At 37.4% G+C, this 17,243-nt stretch overlaps 1 protein-coding gene across 1 annotated transcript in view; it reads left to right on the top strand.

Moving 5' to 3' along the window:
- The window catches only part of DMD (dystrophin), a 1,614,661-nt gene that overhangs the window by 548,700 nt on the left and 1,048,718 nt on the right, over positions 1-17,243 (top strand). Inside the window, exon 40 of the mRNA XM_042974140.1 lies at positions 1,146-1,293. Within this exon, the coding sequence (XP_042830074.1) occupies positions 1,146-1,293 (148 nt within the window). The remainder of the gene's footprint in view (positions 1-1,145; positions 1,294-17,243) is intronic.

Genomic DNA, 17,243 nt, shown 5'->3' with positions numbered 1-17,243 from the left:
CGTTCTCTTCCCAATAAAAACAAGAGGGAGTTGGGGTATTATCTCAGTTCTAAAATAATTTATAGTTCCTAAATGGAGGTACAGACCTGAAAAGATGTTGAGATATTCAAAATTATAACCCATTGAAACTTTAAGAGCAGACTTCCTAGAACTTCTACAGGCTTATTGCACCCTGAGGCAGCCCCACAGCCAAGAACCTTCAGGATGGTTTTGGTTTCATGACAGCAAATACCTGTTTGGACAGGCCCCAGGAGACCCACTAGTTCATAAGCCCCATAAGACTTTAAAACTTACTTTGCAGAGTATTTTTCACCTTGACTGTACATTAGGATAGTTGGGGTGCTTTTAAAAATATGAATATCAGGATCCCACCTGAAAAGATACTGATGGTTCTTATGTGCAACTGTCTTAGGATAAACATACAGCCTTGACTCATTTCTGCCTCAGTCACTTCTGTGACTGGAACATGACCAAATACTTCCTTCTTACTATTCTTTTCTCGTGGGATAATAACACAATACCTTACACTAAGTTCTTTCACCATTCCAGGTGAAAATGTTAGCAGATGCAATAAAACAACATTAAAGGAAGACGACACTCATCACCTGGTTTAGATGAGTCTATGAGTTAGTTGGTTGCTTATATCTGATCTGATGGTGTAAGTTACATCTGTCATCTTGGATGCTTGAGGACCTTAATGAATAAACTCTTTCAGATCAGAAGTAATACCAAATTTGTAGGCTTCATGAGATAATTTGATTTTGACTCAAAACATATGTTGACATTGACCCTCTTTCTATCTTTGAAATACTTATTAGATGCTAATATACTTTTTAAATTCCTGGAACTTTTTTTTTTAAATTAAATATGCTAATAGGGAAGAAAATGTTAATACTCCATAATTGTTGTTTTTAGCTTTGTTTCAGTCAAGAAATGTGTTTGATTTTGAAGGGAAAATTTATAGCCTTTTATTTTAATTCATCCTTTTTATTCAGTATCATTTACCTCTGTTAATTGAAACTGAAATCTACAAATGTGAGAACCGATCAAAATAATATCCTTGCCAGTGTAGCAAAACATACATGCTATGTCCATATAATTGGTATAATCTATTTATTTTACTTGATCCATATTTTTGCCTCTAGGCGATTTGACAGATCTGTGGAAAAGTGGCGGCGGTTTCATTATGATATGAAGATACTCAATCAATGGCTAACAGAAGCCGAACAGTTTCTCAAAAAGACACAAATTCCTGAGAATTGGGAACATGCCAAATACAAATGGTGTCTTAAGGTAAGGTTTTGAGACCTCTTTTTTCAAACTGTCTTTATCTTCACCACAATATCACAACTTTTTAGCTGCTTTAAGCTCAGGCTGTGAAGGATGACGGCAATTTACAATTCCTGACTTTTGTTGTGATCACTACACATACAGAGCATCATTGTAATGACCATGTTGGGAGACTGTGCTGTGGACTACTTGTCTCAAGGTGAGAGTTAGCCTAGGTATAACTGGCTTATCTGATGAACTGCAAGGTATAATTGAACCTGTGATATAGGGAAGCATCTTGCAGCAGGGTGTCCTGTGGCTTTGGGGTAGTTTGTGTTTTTGCCTTATGTTGAATCCTGTCCAGGAGGAGAACCTGTGGTAGACTTAGCAATAATGTAGTTCTGGAAATATCCATCATGATAAAAGTATTGTTCTGTTTCCCTAGAGACAATTGTGGTGATGTAGCAATATTTGTATATATTCTATTGACACAATGCCTTCTGAGATAGTCCAGAGGCCAAAACAATGCAGAGTTAATTGGTGGTACTTATTGACTTTTTTATGGCTTATGTTAATGGAAACGCAACATATGGATTATAACCAGCGTATAGTTTATTTTCAAGTTGCTGTGTCTTTTGAGTGTGCAAATAAAGATAAATTAGATTTTGGAGGTTATAACTTAGGTTATAAAATATATAGTTTAGGTACAAGATATACTGAGTTTATTACACCAAGTCTTAAGTACTTTTTGCAACTTTTTTAGCTCAAATTGTTCACGTACCAATTTTCAGTCAAGCAGATTTGAATTGTGGCTGGATTCATAAAAGCAGTATCATATTCAAATTTACAGTTCTCTATTCTCAAATAGTTTTTTTGCCTGGCAAAAATACCTTTTGATATTAATAAAGTAAGCTTGCAAGCACTTACTCATATGTAGGCAATGTAAACATATGGCGTGAATAATTTTAAAATCTTTTGTAATTATATGTATATCAAACTTGTATATACATCAGCATTGGCATTGGAGATAGAAGAAACGCACGGCTTTCCAATCTGCCATCATACAGAAAATACATTTTGTAATAGCACTTAAGTAAACTTTGGGCTCCTGCAGCATCCCTAGGTCTCTAAAATATGTGTCACAAAGGTGCCATTGAGGAGATGTTAAACTTCTTGCCATTGCCAGAGATACCCTATACAAGTCGTTATATATTTTAATCTGGTTTTATTATTTAAAAATATATACACTCACTATAAAAAATAAAGCAATGCGCAAGTGTGTGTATACTTCCATTCTACTCCTCAGGGAGTGGTTGTTTGGATATGGATTTTGGTACATATTTCAGGTCAGCATCTTTGGGGAAGCCCCCTCTGAGATGGCGATTAGCATACGAAAGGCTGATTAGGGAGTGCTTTTAGAAATTGAGAAATTGGTTTATGATGTGCCTTGGTATAATTTTCTTCATGTTTCTTGTTCTTGAGGCCTCTTAAGCTTCTTGGCAAATATGGGTTTTTAATGTTCCTCAAATGTGGAATTTTTAAGGCGTTAGTTTGAAGGTTCGGTTCCTTTTTATTTTTGGTCTTTTTTCCTTTGTAATTCATTTTACATGATTTATATTGTCAAATTGACCATCGAATCTTTTGCTATGCCTAATCTGTGGTTAATCCCATCTAGTGTAGCTTTTCAACCCCAGACATTATTGTTTTGTGTGATTCAACACATTGTCAAAGTATGATTTGGGTCTTGTAACATCTTTCATGTCTCTACTCAACTTATCACTCTTTCCTCTACCTTTTTGAAAATGTGGAATACAATTATAACAACTGTTAAAATGTCCTTGTCTTGTAATTGTATCATCTGTGTCTATTTTGGGCTGATTTCAATTAATTTTTCTCTTCATTATGGGTGTTATTTCCCTGCTTCTTTGGATGACTGGTAATTTTCACTGGATGCCAGATGTGAATTTTAACTTGTTGAGTGCTTCATATTTTTGCGCAGATAAAGATTCTCGACCTTTGTTCTGGGACACAGTTAGTTTATTGGCAACGATTTGATCTTTTGAGCACCTCTCTTTGAGACTTGGTGAGTTTTGAGCAGAGCAGCCTAAGTCCAGTGACCCACTACTGAGACAAAACCCTTCTGAGTATGGTCTCTGATGCCCTGTGAATGATGAAGTTTTCTACTGTGGCTGGCAGGAACAGGCACTATTCCAGCCATTTGTGAGGTCTGGTGACTGTTACTTTAATCTTTTTGTGTAGCTCTCTCCCTAGTCATGTGTAGTTTCCTCACATGTGCCAGCTGTAGACTGGAAAGGAACTCTCTAGGTCTCCAGTGTTCTCTCTCTCGGCATCTATCTCCTATTTGGTACTCTGCCCTGTGACCCGTAGCCACCTTGGACTCCAAGGAGTCCCAGCTTCATCTCATCAACTCAGGGAGCCCTCCTAGCTTTGTGATGGTTTCTTATCCTTTGTCACAGCCTTGATTTCTCTTCAGACAGTAAGCTGGAGCAAATGTAGACTCACGTCATTTGTCTCTAATTTCTCAAAGATCTGTATCTGTCATTGCCTGGTAAATAATGGCTTCACAGCCATCACTTCGTACATTCTGTCCATTTTATCAAGCTTTTAGCCAATAAGTTAAATCTGTTGTCTGTTACTCCAGCTTGGCTAGAAGCTGCTAGTTGATGTCATATGATCTTTTAGTACATTTACTTGTATATACTCTTGCAACTGTGTAATGCTGGTAAATGCTTTAGAGTGTCTTAAGATCCCCAGTTCTTGACAGTGTGGTTTAACTGAAATGTATAAACATCTTTTAAAAACTCTTTCCATTAACTGGAGGACTTTTTTAAAATGACTATTTTATTTAGACTGTTTTTGACTCAATTTCTACATGAAACATGGAAGGGAATTCTGGATGTCCAGGGAAAAGTTCTTTTAGCTAAGAAACTGTGAATGATATTGCAAGTCCTTTAAAAAGTTAAGGTGTTTTCCCCCCTGGTGATAAGAAAGCTCCAAGATCATGCACATGCACATACATAAGATGCCTGGGGTTATCCTTCCATTCTGGTAAGTCTCAGAAAAAGAGTCCAGAAAGACTCTGTAAGGCACCACCATTAGTAGGACACAAAGAAGCTCTGATAATTTCAGCTATCTTGGCCGTAATCATTGTCAACTGAGGAATAACAATTAGGAGAAAGAGTTTAAATTTTTGCTAAGAAGTTATTTTAGGAAACAGAATGTTGATGGTGCCTGTTAGGAGCAGAGAGATTTGTTGGCATGGACCAGTAATGGTTGCTTTGAGGAAAATCAACCAAGCAGCCCATATACTAAACAGATATATACAGCGGTACATGGGGATTTAAAGCCTCATATGTAGAAGGTTTAGCAACAGTATCACGTCTAGATATGAAATAAATAAAAAGAATGTACAATGTTGTAAGCGTTTATATATTTCTATCAAACTGCATTTTATTTCACTCATTCACTTAAAAAAAAAAAGATCAGTGTCCTACTGACTCTTGGTGTTGTCATTCAAAATAAAATGACTGCCAACACCAGAAAGATGGTCTGGTTCTGTGCAACTCAATGATTTTTTTCTCTGTGACAAGTTAATAAAATTAAATATATGAATCCATGTTTCTCAAGATATTCCAAAACTTTCTTTATGCCACCGTAGAAAAATCGCATGTTTTTCATGTAATTACATGTTCTAAAAAATTACATGTTTTTCATGAGAATATATCAATTGTGTTATATGCCACTAAAAACTCACTTATTAATACATTCACTCAATTACTTGTGCCTCTTCTTCTATATTCATGCCACAAGCAGTAACTGAGTGCACGTGCAAAGTTATATTACCCACAAAAATATTGACATGCCACATTAGGTAGGCTCTGATAAAAGTTTTGAAGATTGGCTAAGAGGTTGGAAGGCACATTCAGAAAGTGTTGGTTCAAATCCTAGCTCCTTTAGCTTAATAGTTGCAGAATCTGAGAAAAGTGTCTTAAGTCTCTCCATGCCTCTGCTGTCTCTTCTCTTAAATAGGAATAGAAGTGCAATCTGCATATGGCACTTAGAATTGCGTTCTCCCCAAAATAATTGCTCATTAAAATGAAAGATATTATTATAACTTCATAAGTGCTTAGCCTATATCTATAAAAACACAAATGTATTCACTTAATTACTGTCCCCAGACGTCGGAAATGCAGATTGAACAACCTGGCAATTTCACTAAACCTTGTTTTTTTTAATGAATTATGACATTTTCTCAAAGGACAGCTCTTGGATTAGGAATCGAGGAAAATTCTAGTCCAGCCAAGCACATCGTCCTCAGATAGCTGATACTTCTGCCTACTCATTTTAGAGCAAGAAGAAATGTTAATGGGAGTTTTCAAAGGGAGAGCTGAACACCATGAAAGAAAGTTATGAAAATAACACGAACTCCTATAGTAACCGTGAATTGGTGCACCAGGAAGTACCTTGAATGAAAAAGGAAAAATGGAAATCATGATGTGTCCTAACATTTAGCTTTACAGTTTATTCCAGAGTAAAAAGAAGTAAATTTTAAAACATGGACTGTTATTTAATGGGGTTGAAAATTCTTGAGGTTTACAGTAGAAATGATCAAAATCGCCATTAGATCGGATATTTAAAAAAGTGGAATATTCTTGCTGTTAATGGAAATGGAGGCTGTTTGTTCTTTGGAGCAGTGCTGCTCAGTGGACCATGTTTCAGCTCTGGAAAGCAGTCTGCAGTTACTCAATAAATTAAACAGAAAATTTCCACAGGACCCAGCAATTTCACTGCTGGATTTGAAAACATGTGTTCAAACAAAAACTTGTAGATGAATGCTCACAGGAGCACTATTCATAATAGCTAAAAGGTGGGAAAAGAAAAACAAATTCCCATTAACAAATGACTAAATAAAAACTAACAGCACCTTCTAAAGATTGTTGCCATGAGCAAGCAAGAAACCGTGAAATCTTAAGAAATGCCGTTTAAAATCCAGCTTAAGAAGTAAACAGAAGAGGGATTGTTTAGATGAAAGTTTTTAGGCTTTAGAGTGACAAATGTTAAGCAAACATAGGTGTGAAAAACAGCAGCGTGTTATTTTGACACGAATTAACTGCTGTTCTTAGGCAAAGCATCATCTTTTTAAGGTTAAGTTAATTAATTTTCTGGTATATCTTTCAATGTTACTGTGTTTTACTCCTCCATAATATGTATTATATTGTACATGTACTATACACACACACACACACACACACACACACACACACACATATTGCTGTAAAGAAATTGAGTTAAAACTGTTTATTTTGTAACATGATGATACAACTTAATTCACTGTGATTGAGGATACAGTCAGCATGGATTAGATATGCCATGTTGGAATGTTCATGTTCACCATCAAATCTCAAATACTTAGTCTAAACTTACGTCCCAGTTACGCAGAATATACTTTGCCTTTTCTCAAATTGGAAACCTGCATGAAGATAGAAAATTACTTATAAACCGTGTAGTTACAGCATGAGAACATCCCTGTGGTCTCTCGGAGGAGACAATAAATGGAGAAAACAGGCTCTGTGTCTTTGGAGTTGGGGAGAGAAGGCAAAAAAGAAGAATCTAAGAGGCTAAGTTTAGCTCCTCTTCAGCTCTGCCTTACCTTGGCTATTTGTGATGGAGAGAAGAACCGCCAAGTACTTTGTAAAGGACCCAAATCTTACTAAGTTTAGATTCACAGAGCACATTGGACTTAGGTAGCTCCTGCCCAAAAGTTTGAGACAAGTGAGTCTGTGAAAATGCTTTCTTCCTCATAAAGGAAGTACCCAGGGTTTCTAATTCTTCTCACCCAGTTTGCAGCCCACAAAGGCCTCCAGCAGCAGGTGTCATTATTGAAAGCCATTGGCTTGCCCAGAGAGAGAGCTGAATGGATGTGCATGGGTCCGTGACACGGTCTCCTATACAGTGAGTTTTGGTATTTTTCTTTGCAGGTGCTTTAATACTTAACTGGTAATCTGCTCCCTCCGATGACTTTATAGGAGATAAATGACTCTGAATGCATAGGGATTAAATCAAAGGCTATCTAGAAAAAGGCATATGGTGTAAAAGGCCAAAATGAAGACAAGTATGCTTTCCATACAGTCGGCTTTTACAGGGCTGATTTCACCAGCTGGCTGGTGAGTTGGACGGCTTCTTAATAGCCGCACTGCTGGGACTCAACTGCTGATAGAAACTTTGATGGAAGAATGACTGGAGTAAAAATTTCTGCCATCTGTTGCCCTTCATTGGGACCCCAATGTTAAGAAATTTATACTATTGCTGGCCTTTATATTTCCCCAGCAGTAATAAAGTTTTGTTTGGGAGTGTCCGTTTCTGTGACTAGAGGACACACACTAACATTAAGAAAATCAGCATGAACATTTACTGCTAAGAGAATCTGTCTCTCGTTGCTTGCTTTAGGATTGCAGCGTTGTAGAAGCATGGTAATATATCTTGAAGTGAACTTTTCAATGTTATTAGCTGGTAGTGGCAGGAGAATTCAGTCTCAATACAGTTAAACAGTTGGGCCCTCGATTCTTACGTAAATATTGTTAGCCTTTTATTGCTGCTTAGAAACTCCTCCACAACTTCTTGGCTCCTATGCGTCTTTTCGGAAGTAGTAAATAACAGATTTATTGGGAGTTTGGCACCGTGCAGAAATTCAGAGAGGGGCTCTAAAGTGTTGCCTATCAAATGTGTCTTTCATAAAATAAGTATATTAAATTAATTGGATAATTCCAATGGCTTGTTCTTGTTGTCCGGCATGGCGTGTTTAAGGAGATGACAGATTGCCACACATTATCGGGAAGAAGCAAGAACCAAAACTATAACTTACTGTAATGACCAGAGCAGTAAAGAACTGCTTAAAATGCATGAAAAACATTCTCAGAGTCAGAAATTATCAAGAGGGTAAGAATCGACAAATAAAAAGTGAAGCATGCTAATTGCAAATTCCAAATTGAAAAAAAAACAGCTCACATCAACAGAGAAGCGATGTGAATTTGAAATTATTATTTGATGAAGCATAACATTAATGCTAATATAAGTAATTTTCATGAAGTGCCAAAGTTTGCAATGAGAACGTTCTTCTTGCTGTTTCTTCTCACATAACTTCTTACCCTTTCTTCTAATTCTTGTTCCTATGATTAAATTTGCTTTTCTCTTTGCTTGAGGGTTCTACCCTAGCTTTCAGTTCTCCTGCACTGTGCCCTGTCCCCGCTCCGTCTCAGGATTTTTGTACACTTCCCTTTATTTATATACATCTGTGCTCTAATGATTTTTCTCAGACATGCCTTTGGTCACTTCTCCTGTCTTAAAGAAATCTCTCTCTCTCTCTCTCTCTCTCTCTCTCTCCCTCCCTCTCTCTCTCACACACACATACACACACGCGTGCACACTTCCTTCATAATACTGTCAATTGCTGAAATTGCAATATATGTTTGCATATTTATTATCTATATTTGAAACTAGAATGTAAACCTTGCAGGGACTTTGTCTTTCTTGGTCACAGACAGATACTTGAAACTTAGAAAAATCTCTTCATATATAGAACATATAACACTCATATAACGAATAATGAAATAAATGAAAGAATTCTGTATTCATCATATTATTGGGCAGACTATTCCCAAACTTGTCCTTCCTTCCATTTTTGCTCCATCGCATATCCAAGAACTTCTACCTTATAGTGAGCTGCCCCGTCCTCTTCTTTGAACAGATTCTTTGAGATTTTTTCATATTTGCCGAAAGTTTAACAATATGATGGCTCCATTCTCTTACTCATTGACCATATCATAAATAACTGAATCCATTCAACAAACATTTAGTGTGAGCCTACTGAGTGGAAGGCTTTGCTTGCTGCTAGGGATACGGAGTTGGCAAAGAAACCCATTTCCTTTAGCAAGCTAACAGCCTCATGATTGTAGCATACTAAGGCTAAGGTGGAAACACATGGAACTGTGTAAACACACCAGATAGCCATAAAACTAGCCTAGGGGAAATGGGAGTGCTTTTTTCTACAGGAGTTGTTTGTGTACTCTGGTCCTTTTTGACACTCGTCGGTTACACTTCCATCATTCCCAAACTCAACTGAGAAAACATGACTTGGAGAACCAGGAAAGAGCAGTGTTGTGAAAGGCAGCCCAAGGAAAGAGCTAGCTACGAGGAAGTCATAGAGAGAGTGAGAAAATGTTCTCACGTAAGTTGTGAATTTTGAAAAATGATAAAATTGACAAATTATAGTACAAGAGGCCTGTTCACGGACGAGATGGTTCAGGATGAACTATTCATCAAGCTGAATAGCAGGTATCTAGTCATAAGAATGGTAAATGTTCCTACTGTAGAACCAAATTATAGGTACAAACCAGAGACCAGGATTATTGGCAAACGGCATAATAACAAATTCTAAAAGTCGTTTGTGAGGCTATAATTGACAGAACATTACTGGCAATTAATTTGTACTAAGTCATTCTGATCACTACTGATAGAGAGGAAAGATTCAGGGGTATGGGGAAAAGAAAAATAGATACATCAGAGATGAACACATATCTATATAGTAGCACGTTCCCCTTAAAGCTTTGTTGGTTCACCATTTTTTCAGTAGATAATTTTAGTTTATAACTCTGTCGTCCTTCAAGTTTTCATCCCTTCTTTGTCCAGGTTCAGACTTTCATTTTACTTAGACTCACTGGGGGAATATTTCAGAGACACTGAAACAATGGACGAATATGCTACCATAAACTCCAGGACTTCATGTGGAATATTGAACTGGTTTTTGTTAGAAGTAAATATCTCACCTTTGATATCTCTCAGAGTACTTGCAATGAAGTGGATTTTAATACAATATATATTACACTTAATATTGGCCCTAGGAATATTAAATTCTTAAGAGCAAACTTGTGGGGCCAAATCCTTCCAGCTACCTGTTTTTGTAAATAAAGTTTTACTGGAACTCAACCACACATATTTATTTACAAACCGTCCATGGCTGCTTTGTTGCTCCAAAGGCAGAGTTAAGTAGTTGTAGACACTGCCTGGCCTGTGAAGCTTAAAATATTAACTGTGTAGCTCTTTATAGAAAAAGTTTGCTAACTCTTGCTTTAGGAGATAGAGTATTAAGCTGCCATGAAAATCCGAGCGCCCTTTTTACCTTCTCTTTAAGCATTCTTTGTTACTTGATATCATAGAGAAATGGACTTGGGCCACATTCATAAAACAAATTGAAAGTCATGGTAACAAAAAGAGGTAATCAAAACAGACTTGTTATTTAAGTCAACTGTCAACTCCATGCATTAAGAGAAGGAGTTTGATTGAAAACCAAAAGAGGTTTTAAAGTCGCTTAAATAATGTGCGGTGGACTTAGCCATTTTGAAGACTGTAGAGCAGCTTTTACTGAGACTACCACCAGTTCCCTTGGAGCACCTGAGCAGTTTTAGTGGGACAATAAATCAGTAGTCAGCCAAGAGAGTCCTAAAGGTGGTTCTGCCAGAGCCTTTCTCTTACCATATCCATGGTCCTAGCCATAGGTCCTGAGCTCGGATTTTAATACAATATATTTATTTTTTACAATATCTTATTTTTTAAGATTTTTCCAATCTTATTTTTTTTTCTTGAGGCTTGTAATTAATTTTTTGTGGTAAGTGATGAGGTTGGAGTTTATTCATTGTAATGAGAACGCCTGGTCAAAAACAACAAATTACTCCTCCTATGGGGACCCTTTGGAGTCCTGCTCTTCCAAGGTGGATTCTTGGATTTTCCCTTTAGTCCTGTGCACCCCTCCATTTCCTTACTTGTATCTCCTTATTGGCAGAGGCAATTTCTGTTGCTGATCAATGAAGAACTCTAAAGGAAACCTAGTGTCCTCAGAGAAACTCTTCATTTAGCCTGGCTCCTTTTATAAAGAAGTTTGAGTCCCCTTGGAAAGGCTGCAAAACATAACCATTTGCATGTAATGAACAGTTTGCAATACTTTGAGATTGATGCGCAATTTCTCTTTGACAGGAGAGAAACAATTAGGATCAACCGTGGTCGTATATTCCAGAATACCAGTGTTGTTTCCACGCTTTAAGTGTTGTTGGATCATTATATGAGATTCATAATTTTGTCCTGTTGTACCCACTTTTGCATTACCATTCAGTCTTAATTTATTATACACTATTAAAAGTTTTTAGGTAATTTGTTCTTATTGCTACTCAGACATTAAAATGTCTGCAGGCTGTGAAAATGAATAAATTTAATGTGCCAGCCCAGTTCTCCAAATCCTGGCATTACAACTAATAGTACAGGCTTATATTGTATTGTAAATCCTAGTTAACATGGATTTATTTTGAAAATCCCATTTTACTGCTATTTTCAAATAACACATTTTTTCAAACATTTCATCCTTGAATTTCTATTTGTATTTAATAATAAATGTTAATAATATACGGCTTTTGTCTGTGCTTACAAAAGGACCGTCTATGTATTTTTAAATATGATAATGGATTGGTGAAATAACCTTAACTTTAAAACAACGCAATTGTTAAGCTAAGCTGTACCACTTTTTCATTTCTTTTACGGAGGTTTATGAACATTTGTTTAAGTTGTATGTCATAAGGAGCAAACTCTACCAATCCCTACTTCACATTAAATGTGAAAATTTAATCACATGACCAGGGCCATCCCTAGAAAAGTGTTGATATTTCAGAGTCTCCTTGGGATATCATTAAGAACAGAAATTTTGAAGTGGAATTAGAATAACGTTTAGATAAGAGAAGCACAGGGCACCAACCACTCCACAATGCATGGGGCCTAGGAGACACCACTCAGCTCTCCGACCCGAGAGATGGATTTGCCCATAAGATTTCCTATATTATATTTTATTTTTTTTTAATTTTTTTTAACGTTGATTTATTTTTGGGTCAGAGGGAGACAGAGCATGAACGGGGGAGGGGCAGAGAGAGAGGGAGACACACAATCGGAAGCAGGCTCCAGGCTCTGAGCCATCAGCCCAGAGCCCGACGCGGGGCTCGAACTCACGGACCACGAGATCGTGACCAGAGCCGAAGTCGGACGCTCAACCGACTGAGCCACCCAGGCGCCCCAAGATTTCCTATATTTTAGAGAACCCATGTACCACACTGAGTTGTAGTTTGAACATTTAGCCCTGGCAGTTCCTTATATTTCAATTAACTTTGAAAATCAATACATTTATTCAGCAGACTTTGACATGGGAACTGCTGTGTGTCAGACCCTGTACAGGGCAGTCAGAATGTTGAAATTGAGCCAGTTCCAGTCAATTCATAGAGAATAAAAGTTTACCAAGTCGATTGACATTTAAATGATTGTAACAGAAATGGTATGTTCAGCAGATGGATATTTAAGCAATTAAAATAACAGCTGAGAAGTATAATAGAGGTAGCTGTAACATCAGGGGAGTTAGGGAAGGGAGAACGAAAGAAGTAACTAATTGGCTAGAAAGTTTGGAAGAGCTTCAGAGGAGGTGATGAGGGAATTAAGTGAGACGAGGCTACGTTCGGAAAAAGGAGAAAATATTTGAAAGTGATTGTGTTATAAAAAATTGTGGTCCGAGTAGAGCACAGTGAAAAGTGCTCTTGGTCAGATCATGGACACCTGGAAAGAAATTGCCAGAAATGATGCCGAGGATATATCATTTCTATTTTTCTTGGCTGCATTTTGTTTTTGTTTTGTTTTGTTCCTTTTTCGTTGTGTTTTAATGGAGTAGTGTTTTCCAAACTGTGAGTCATGGACCAGTTTGTGGATCACCACCAACATTTGTTTTGGGTGAAGCAAAATAGAAAATATCAGGGTTCATTACACCTACTGCAGAACTGGTCCATAGGTTTTTGTTGTTGTTGTTTTAATTGTGTGTGTGTTTAATTGAACATTACAAGGTAGTAATATGATGACTATAAAGGAAGAATTTAGTTTAAAAAAAATTAAGAAGCAAGTTTAGAAATGGATACATTGGGGAAGATAGTATAAAATCAATTTTACAAAAACACATGCCCAGAAAGATGTAATCCAAGATTTATTTAACCATAGTAGCTTATAAAGTTTATTTAAGTGCCTTGCTATTTTGTTATTTTGTTATTTGTTATTTTTTATTCTTAAGTAGGCTTCACGCCCAGCATGGAGCCCATCACAGGGCCTATTTTAAAGGTTACAAGTGAAATTACTTGATGTGATTCATATATATATATATTTTTTTCATATACATACATATATATGTATATTCATATATATGTATATATATGTATGTGTATATGTATGTATACATGTGTATACATATGTATATGTGTGTGTATATATATATATATATATATATATATATATATATATATCAGCAAGATAAGTAGAAAAGTAGAAAAGTAGAAATAGTATTCTGAAAAGTCTTTTACAAAGGCTCAGGAAGGTTAAATATTTTACCCCAAATCACTAGGCTAACAAATAAAGGCCTTGGGATCTGAATCCCATGCAGTTTACTGATGATCAGCTAGAAGTTAGAGATGTTGAGCAAGCAAAAAAAAAAAAAAAAATTACAGCTTGGCCTAATAAAGTATTGAGGAAACTAATGAAGAAATAATAGTTGTCAATCACTACAGGACAAGGCCTCCTAAAAAGGTGTTAAGGATATTAATAAAGATGAAACTTCTTCGATGTATAAAAAATGTTTTTTAATGATGAGTATAGGCCTTTCTTATCGTATCAAATTAGAAAGGGTGGGACATAACATCTTTATTATGATGGGTTATAATTTAACTCATAGTATGTCAAAATCAAAGTATTAGAAGGGGCCATCTTTTTTTTAAAACAAGATAATGTTAGAGTTGTTAATGATGACAATAACAGTCATAACATAACAAGGCACTTTATAATTTATGAAGCACTTTCAATTACATTGTCATTCTCATATTAATCTCCTAGTGAGATACAGATTTGGGGAATCGTTTATTACTGTAAGTAGCAGATTACTGAGGGGAGAGAAGATAAAGGGCCAATTATTTATTTCTCCCTGATCTGGAATCAGAGTAGGGTCTTGGCAGGAGGGGAGAATTTGGCAGGTAGCTTCCGTCTATGGAAGATATGGTCATTGGACAGTGTGTAGTGAGGGCTGATGTTCTCCACGAGAACTTTGACAGTGAAAAGCTCAGTGTTCCCACAGAGTAGCTGCGCTTTGAAGATCATAGCCTAGAACTGAGCAGTTCTAGACATTCCACGTATAAACGTCTTTTAAATGGTTTATTTCTACTTCCGTGTCCATTTGACGATGTTGTGTATGTGTATTTTCTGTTTGAAAATAAAGCAGCGAATGTGATTAAGATAGACTTCCTTAGTAGTAAGGAGGTAAGTTGTCTCCCTTTCCAAATACTCTTAGGAGCAAACCTACCATGAAATATATGGTCCCTTCAAGGCAAAACTGTTTCCCTTAACATTGCATAGCTCATGATAACAACATTCTTTCACTCATTCAACATATTTTTGTTGAGCGTCAGGACAGTGCTGCATACCAACATTTGATGTTGAGCCAAACAGTCCTTCCTGTGCACAGTGGCCTTGCAGCAGTGGAGGAGACGTACATGTGCATCCACTTGAAGGGATGAGAGATCAGTCACAGTTCCAACACTCAGGGAAGTTAGTGTAGTGCAGGGACAGATAGATAAACCTCAAACTTGGTATGACACAATTCCTTTCAAATTCTGAAAGGAATTTACAAAATCCTATGGGAACAAGGAGGAGGGCATGATGAGCTCCATCTGGTGAGGAAGTCGTCACCATAAACAGCCAGGTTTATCAGAGATAGAGAGGACAGAGCATCCTTGACCATAAAACCACATGTTCAAAGGCCAGGTGACCTCACAAAAGGCAGGTTGTTGGGAGAATGGTAATAATAGCTTAAGGAGGTCAGGCTCCCAGGTGAAGCGTGATAGCACAGGTTGGACAACAGGTTTGGAACACGTTGGGAAGGATGATATGATACACGCACACATCTGTATTTTATCCTATAAATAACAGAGATACTGATTGTATTTAAACAGAGGAGTGTCTGGACAAGATTTGCAGTTTTGAAGATAAGCTTGTTTAGGGTACTTGTGGTTTCTTATATACCTCCTAGGTTTTTATATTATACTTTTGGGGCAAACTTTAAAAGGAAGACTCTAAGTTATCATACTTGAAAAAGCATGGCTTCGAATCGTTATTAGAGGCACATATTTGACAGATTTTCTGCTCCTGTTATGCTTATTTTCTATCCAGACATTCCCCGTATGAACACCTTTTAAATGGTTTATTTCTACTTCCGTGTTCATTTGAAGATGTTGTGTATGTGTATTTTCTGTTTGAAAATAAAGCAGCGAATGTGATTAAGATGCACTTCCTGTGGTCATCAAGTACTCCAGAGGCGTCCTTTAAAAGATGGCATTGCTCGGGGCGCCTGGGTGGCTCAGTCGGTTGGGTGTCCGACTTCAGCTCAGGTCACGATCTCGCGGTCCGTGAGTTCGAGCCCCGCGTCGGGCTCTGGGCTGATGGCTCAGAGCCTGGAGCCTGCTTCCGATTCTGTGTCTGCCTCTCTCTCTGCCCCTCCCCCGTTCATGCTCTGTCTCTCTCTGTCTCAAAAATAAATAAACGTTAAAAAAAAATTAAAAAAAAAAGATGGCATTGCTCTAATTAAAAATATAGGGAGGAAACAAATGTTATCTTGCATATCATTCTCAGCTTTCCCCATATCAGAAGTTAAGCTCTCGCTGTCTAAGGCAGTACTGTAGAGTGGTTACCAGCATGGGCTCTTGGCTGGTTGAATTTTGCCAGTCAACTCTCCCAGTATAGAAAATGAATACATATTCGTGGAGGATCTACTGTGTGCTGTATATTATTTCAGGAAAGAGAGATCCAGCAGTAAAACAAAACAAATGTGCATTCTCAAAAACAAACAAATAAAAGAAGTAAAGGTATGTCTGTATAGTCTGTAGAGTGATATTCTGTCTTTATTTTTCACTTTTAAAATAAATACTCCTCTTTGAGAAATCTGGGCCCTCCTAAGCTGTAAATGCCAACACTTGGATAATTGTTTAGTGATTCTCAGGGATTTCTACCTTTTGGCTGATGGTGACTTGGACATCTAAACTTCTGATTGCACAGAACTGTTGATGAGGGAGAGAAGTGGATGACCTTCTCTGCATCATTGTGGGCTATCACCTTGCAATCAGAAAGGAAGGACCACAAGCAAGGTGCCAGCAGTTAGCGGGTCAGGCATCCTACCAACAGGATGGAAAAATAGAAGAGAAGAAAGAATAAAGGGTGTGTGGTGGTTGAGAGGTCATGCCCTGAGGTAAGAGAGTAGAGCTGTACTGGAGGTCGGCAAGTTACCTTCAGCATCTCCCCCATCTTTGGCTTTGTTTGCACAGCCAGCATTTATTTCACTCATCCTCTCATTTACTTCTCGAATAACTCAGTGAAATAGGAAGGATTTCCTTTATCTGAATCCCCATTTTGGAGAGCTAAGGAGCTTTCCAGGTGGTAACCCAACCATCACCTCCTAGGCCTGAGGATTTAGAATTGGCATAGAAGTAGTTCCATCCTTAAAAGGAAGCCCCGCACCGAGGCAGTGACATAGTCCCTAATGGTACATCGGTGCAGTAATGACATCAAGTATTTTACCATTGGGCAACATTTCCAAAATTCCTGTGCTCTGCCTCACTTGGAAGGATCCCATTTGTGTGAATACTAACGTTCTTGTGGATCTCCTAAATTCCAACAGCATTGCAACAATATTGAACGAATACAAGCTTTGTTAGTAAAGGAGAGATATTCCTGGGGTGAGTTCTGGGATCTCCTCTGAGCAGAGAAGTGTTTTCCAAGGTTGCCTGGTGGCAAGAGCCACAATACTCTTTCTCTCTCTAGAGCTTCAGTATCCAACTTACTAGCCACTA

This window comes from Panthera tigris, chromosome X (genome assembly GCF_018350195.1).
Source record: "Panthera tigris isolate Pti1 chromosome X, P.tigris_Pti1_mat1.1, whole genome shotgun sequence".
Lineage (NCBI taxonomy): Eukaryota > Metazoa > Chordata > Mammalia > Carnivora > Felidae > Panthera > Panthera tigris.
This window is presented reverse-complemented; position numbering and strand designations above follow the sequence as displayed.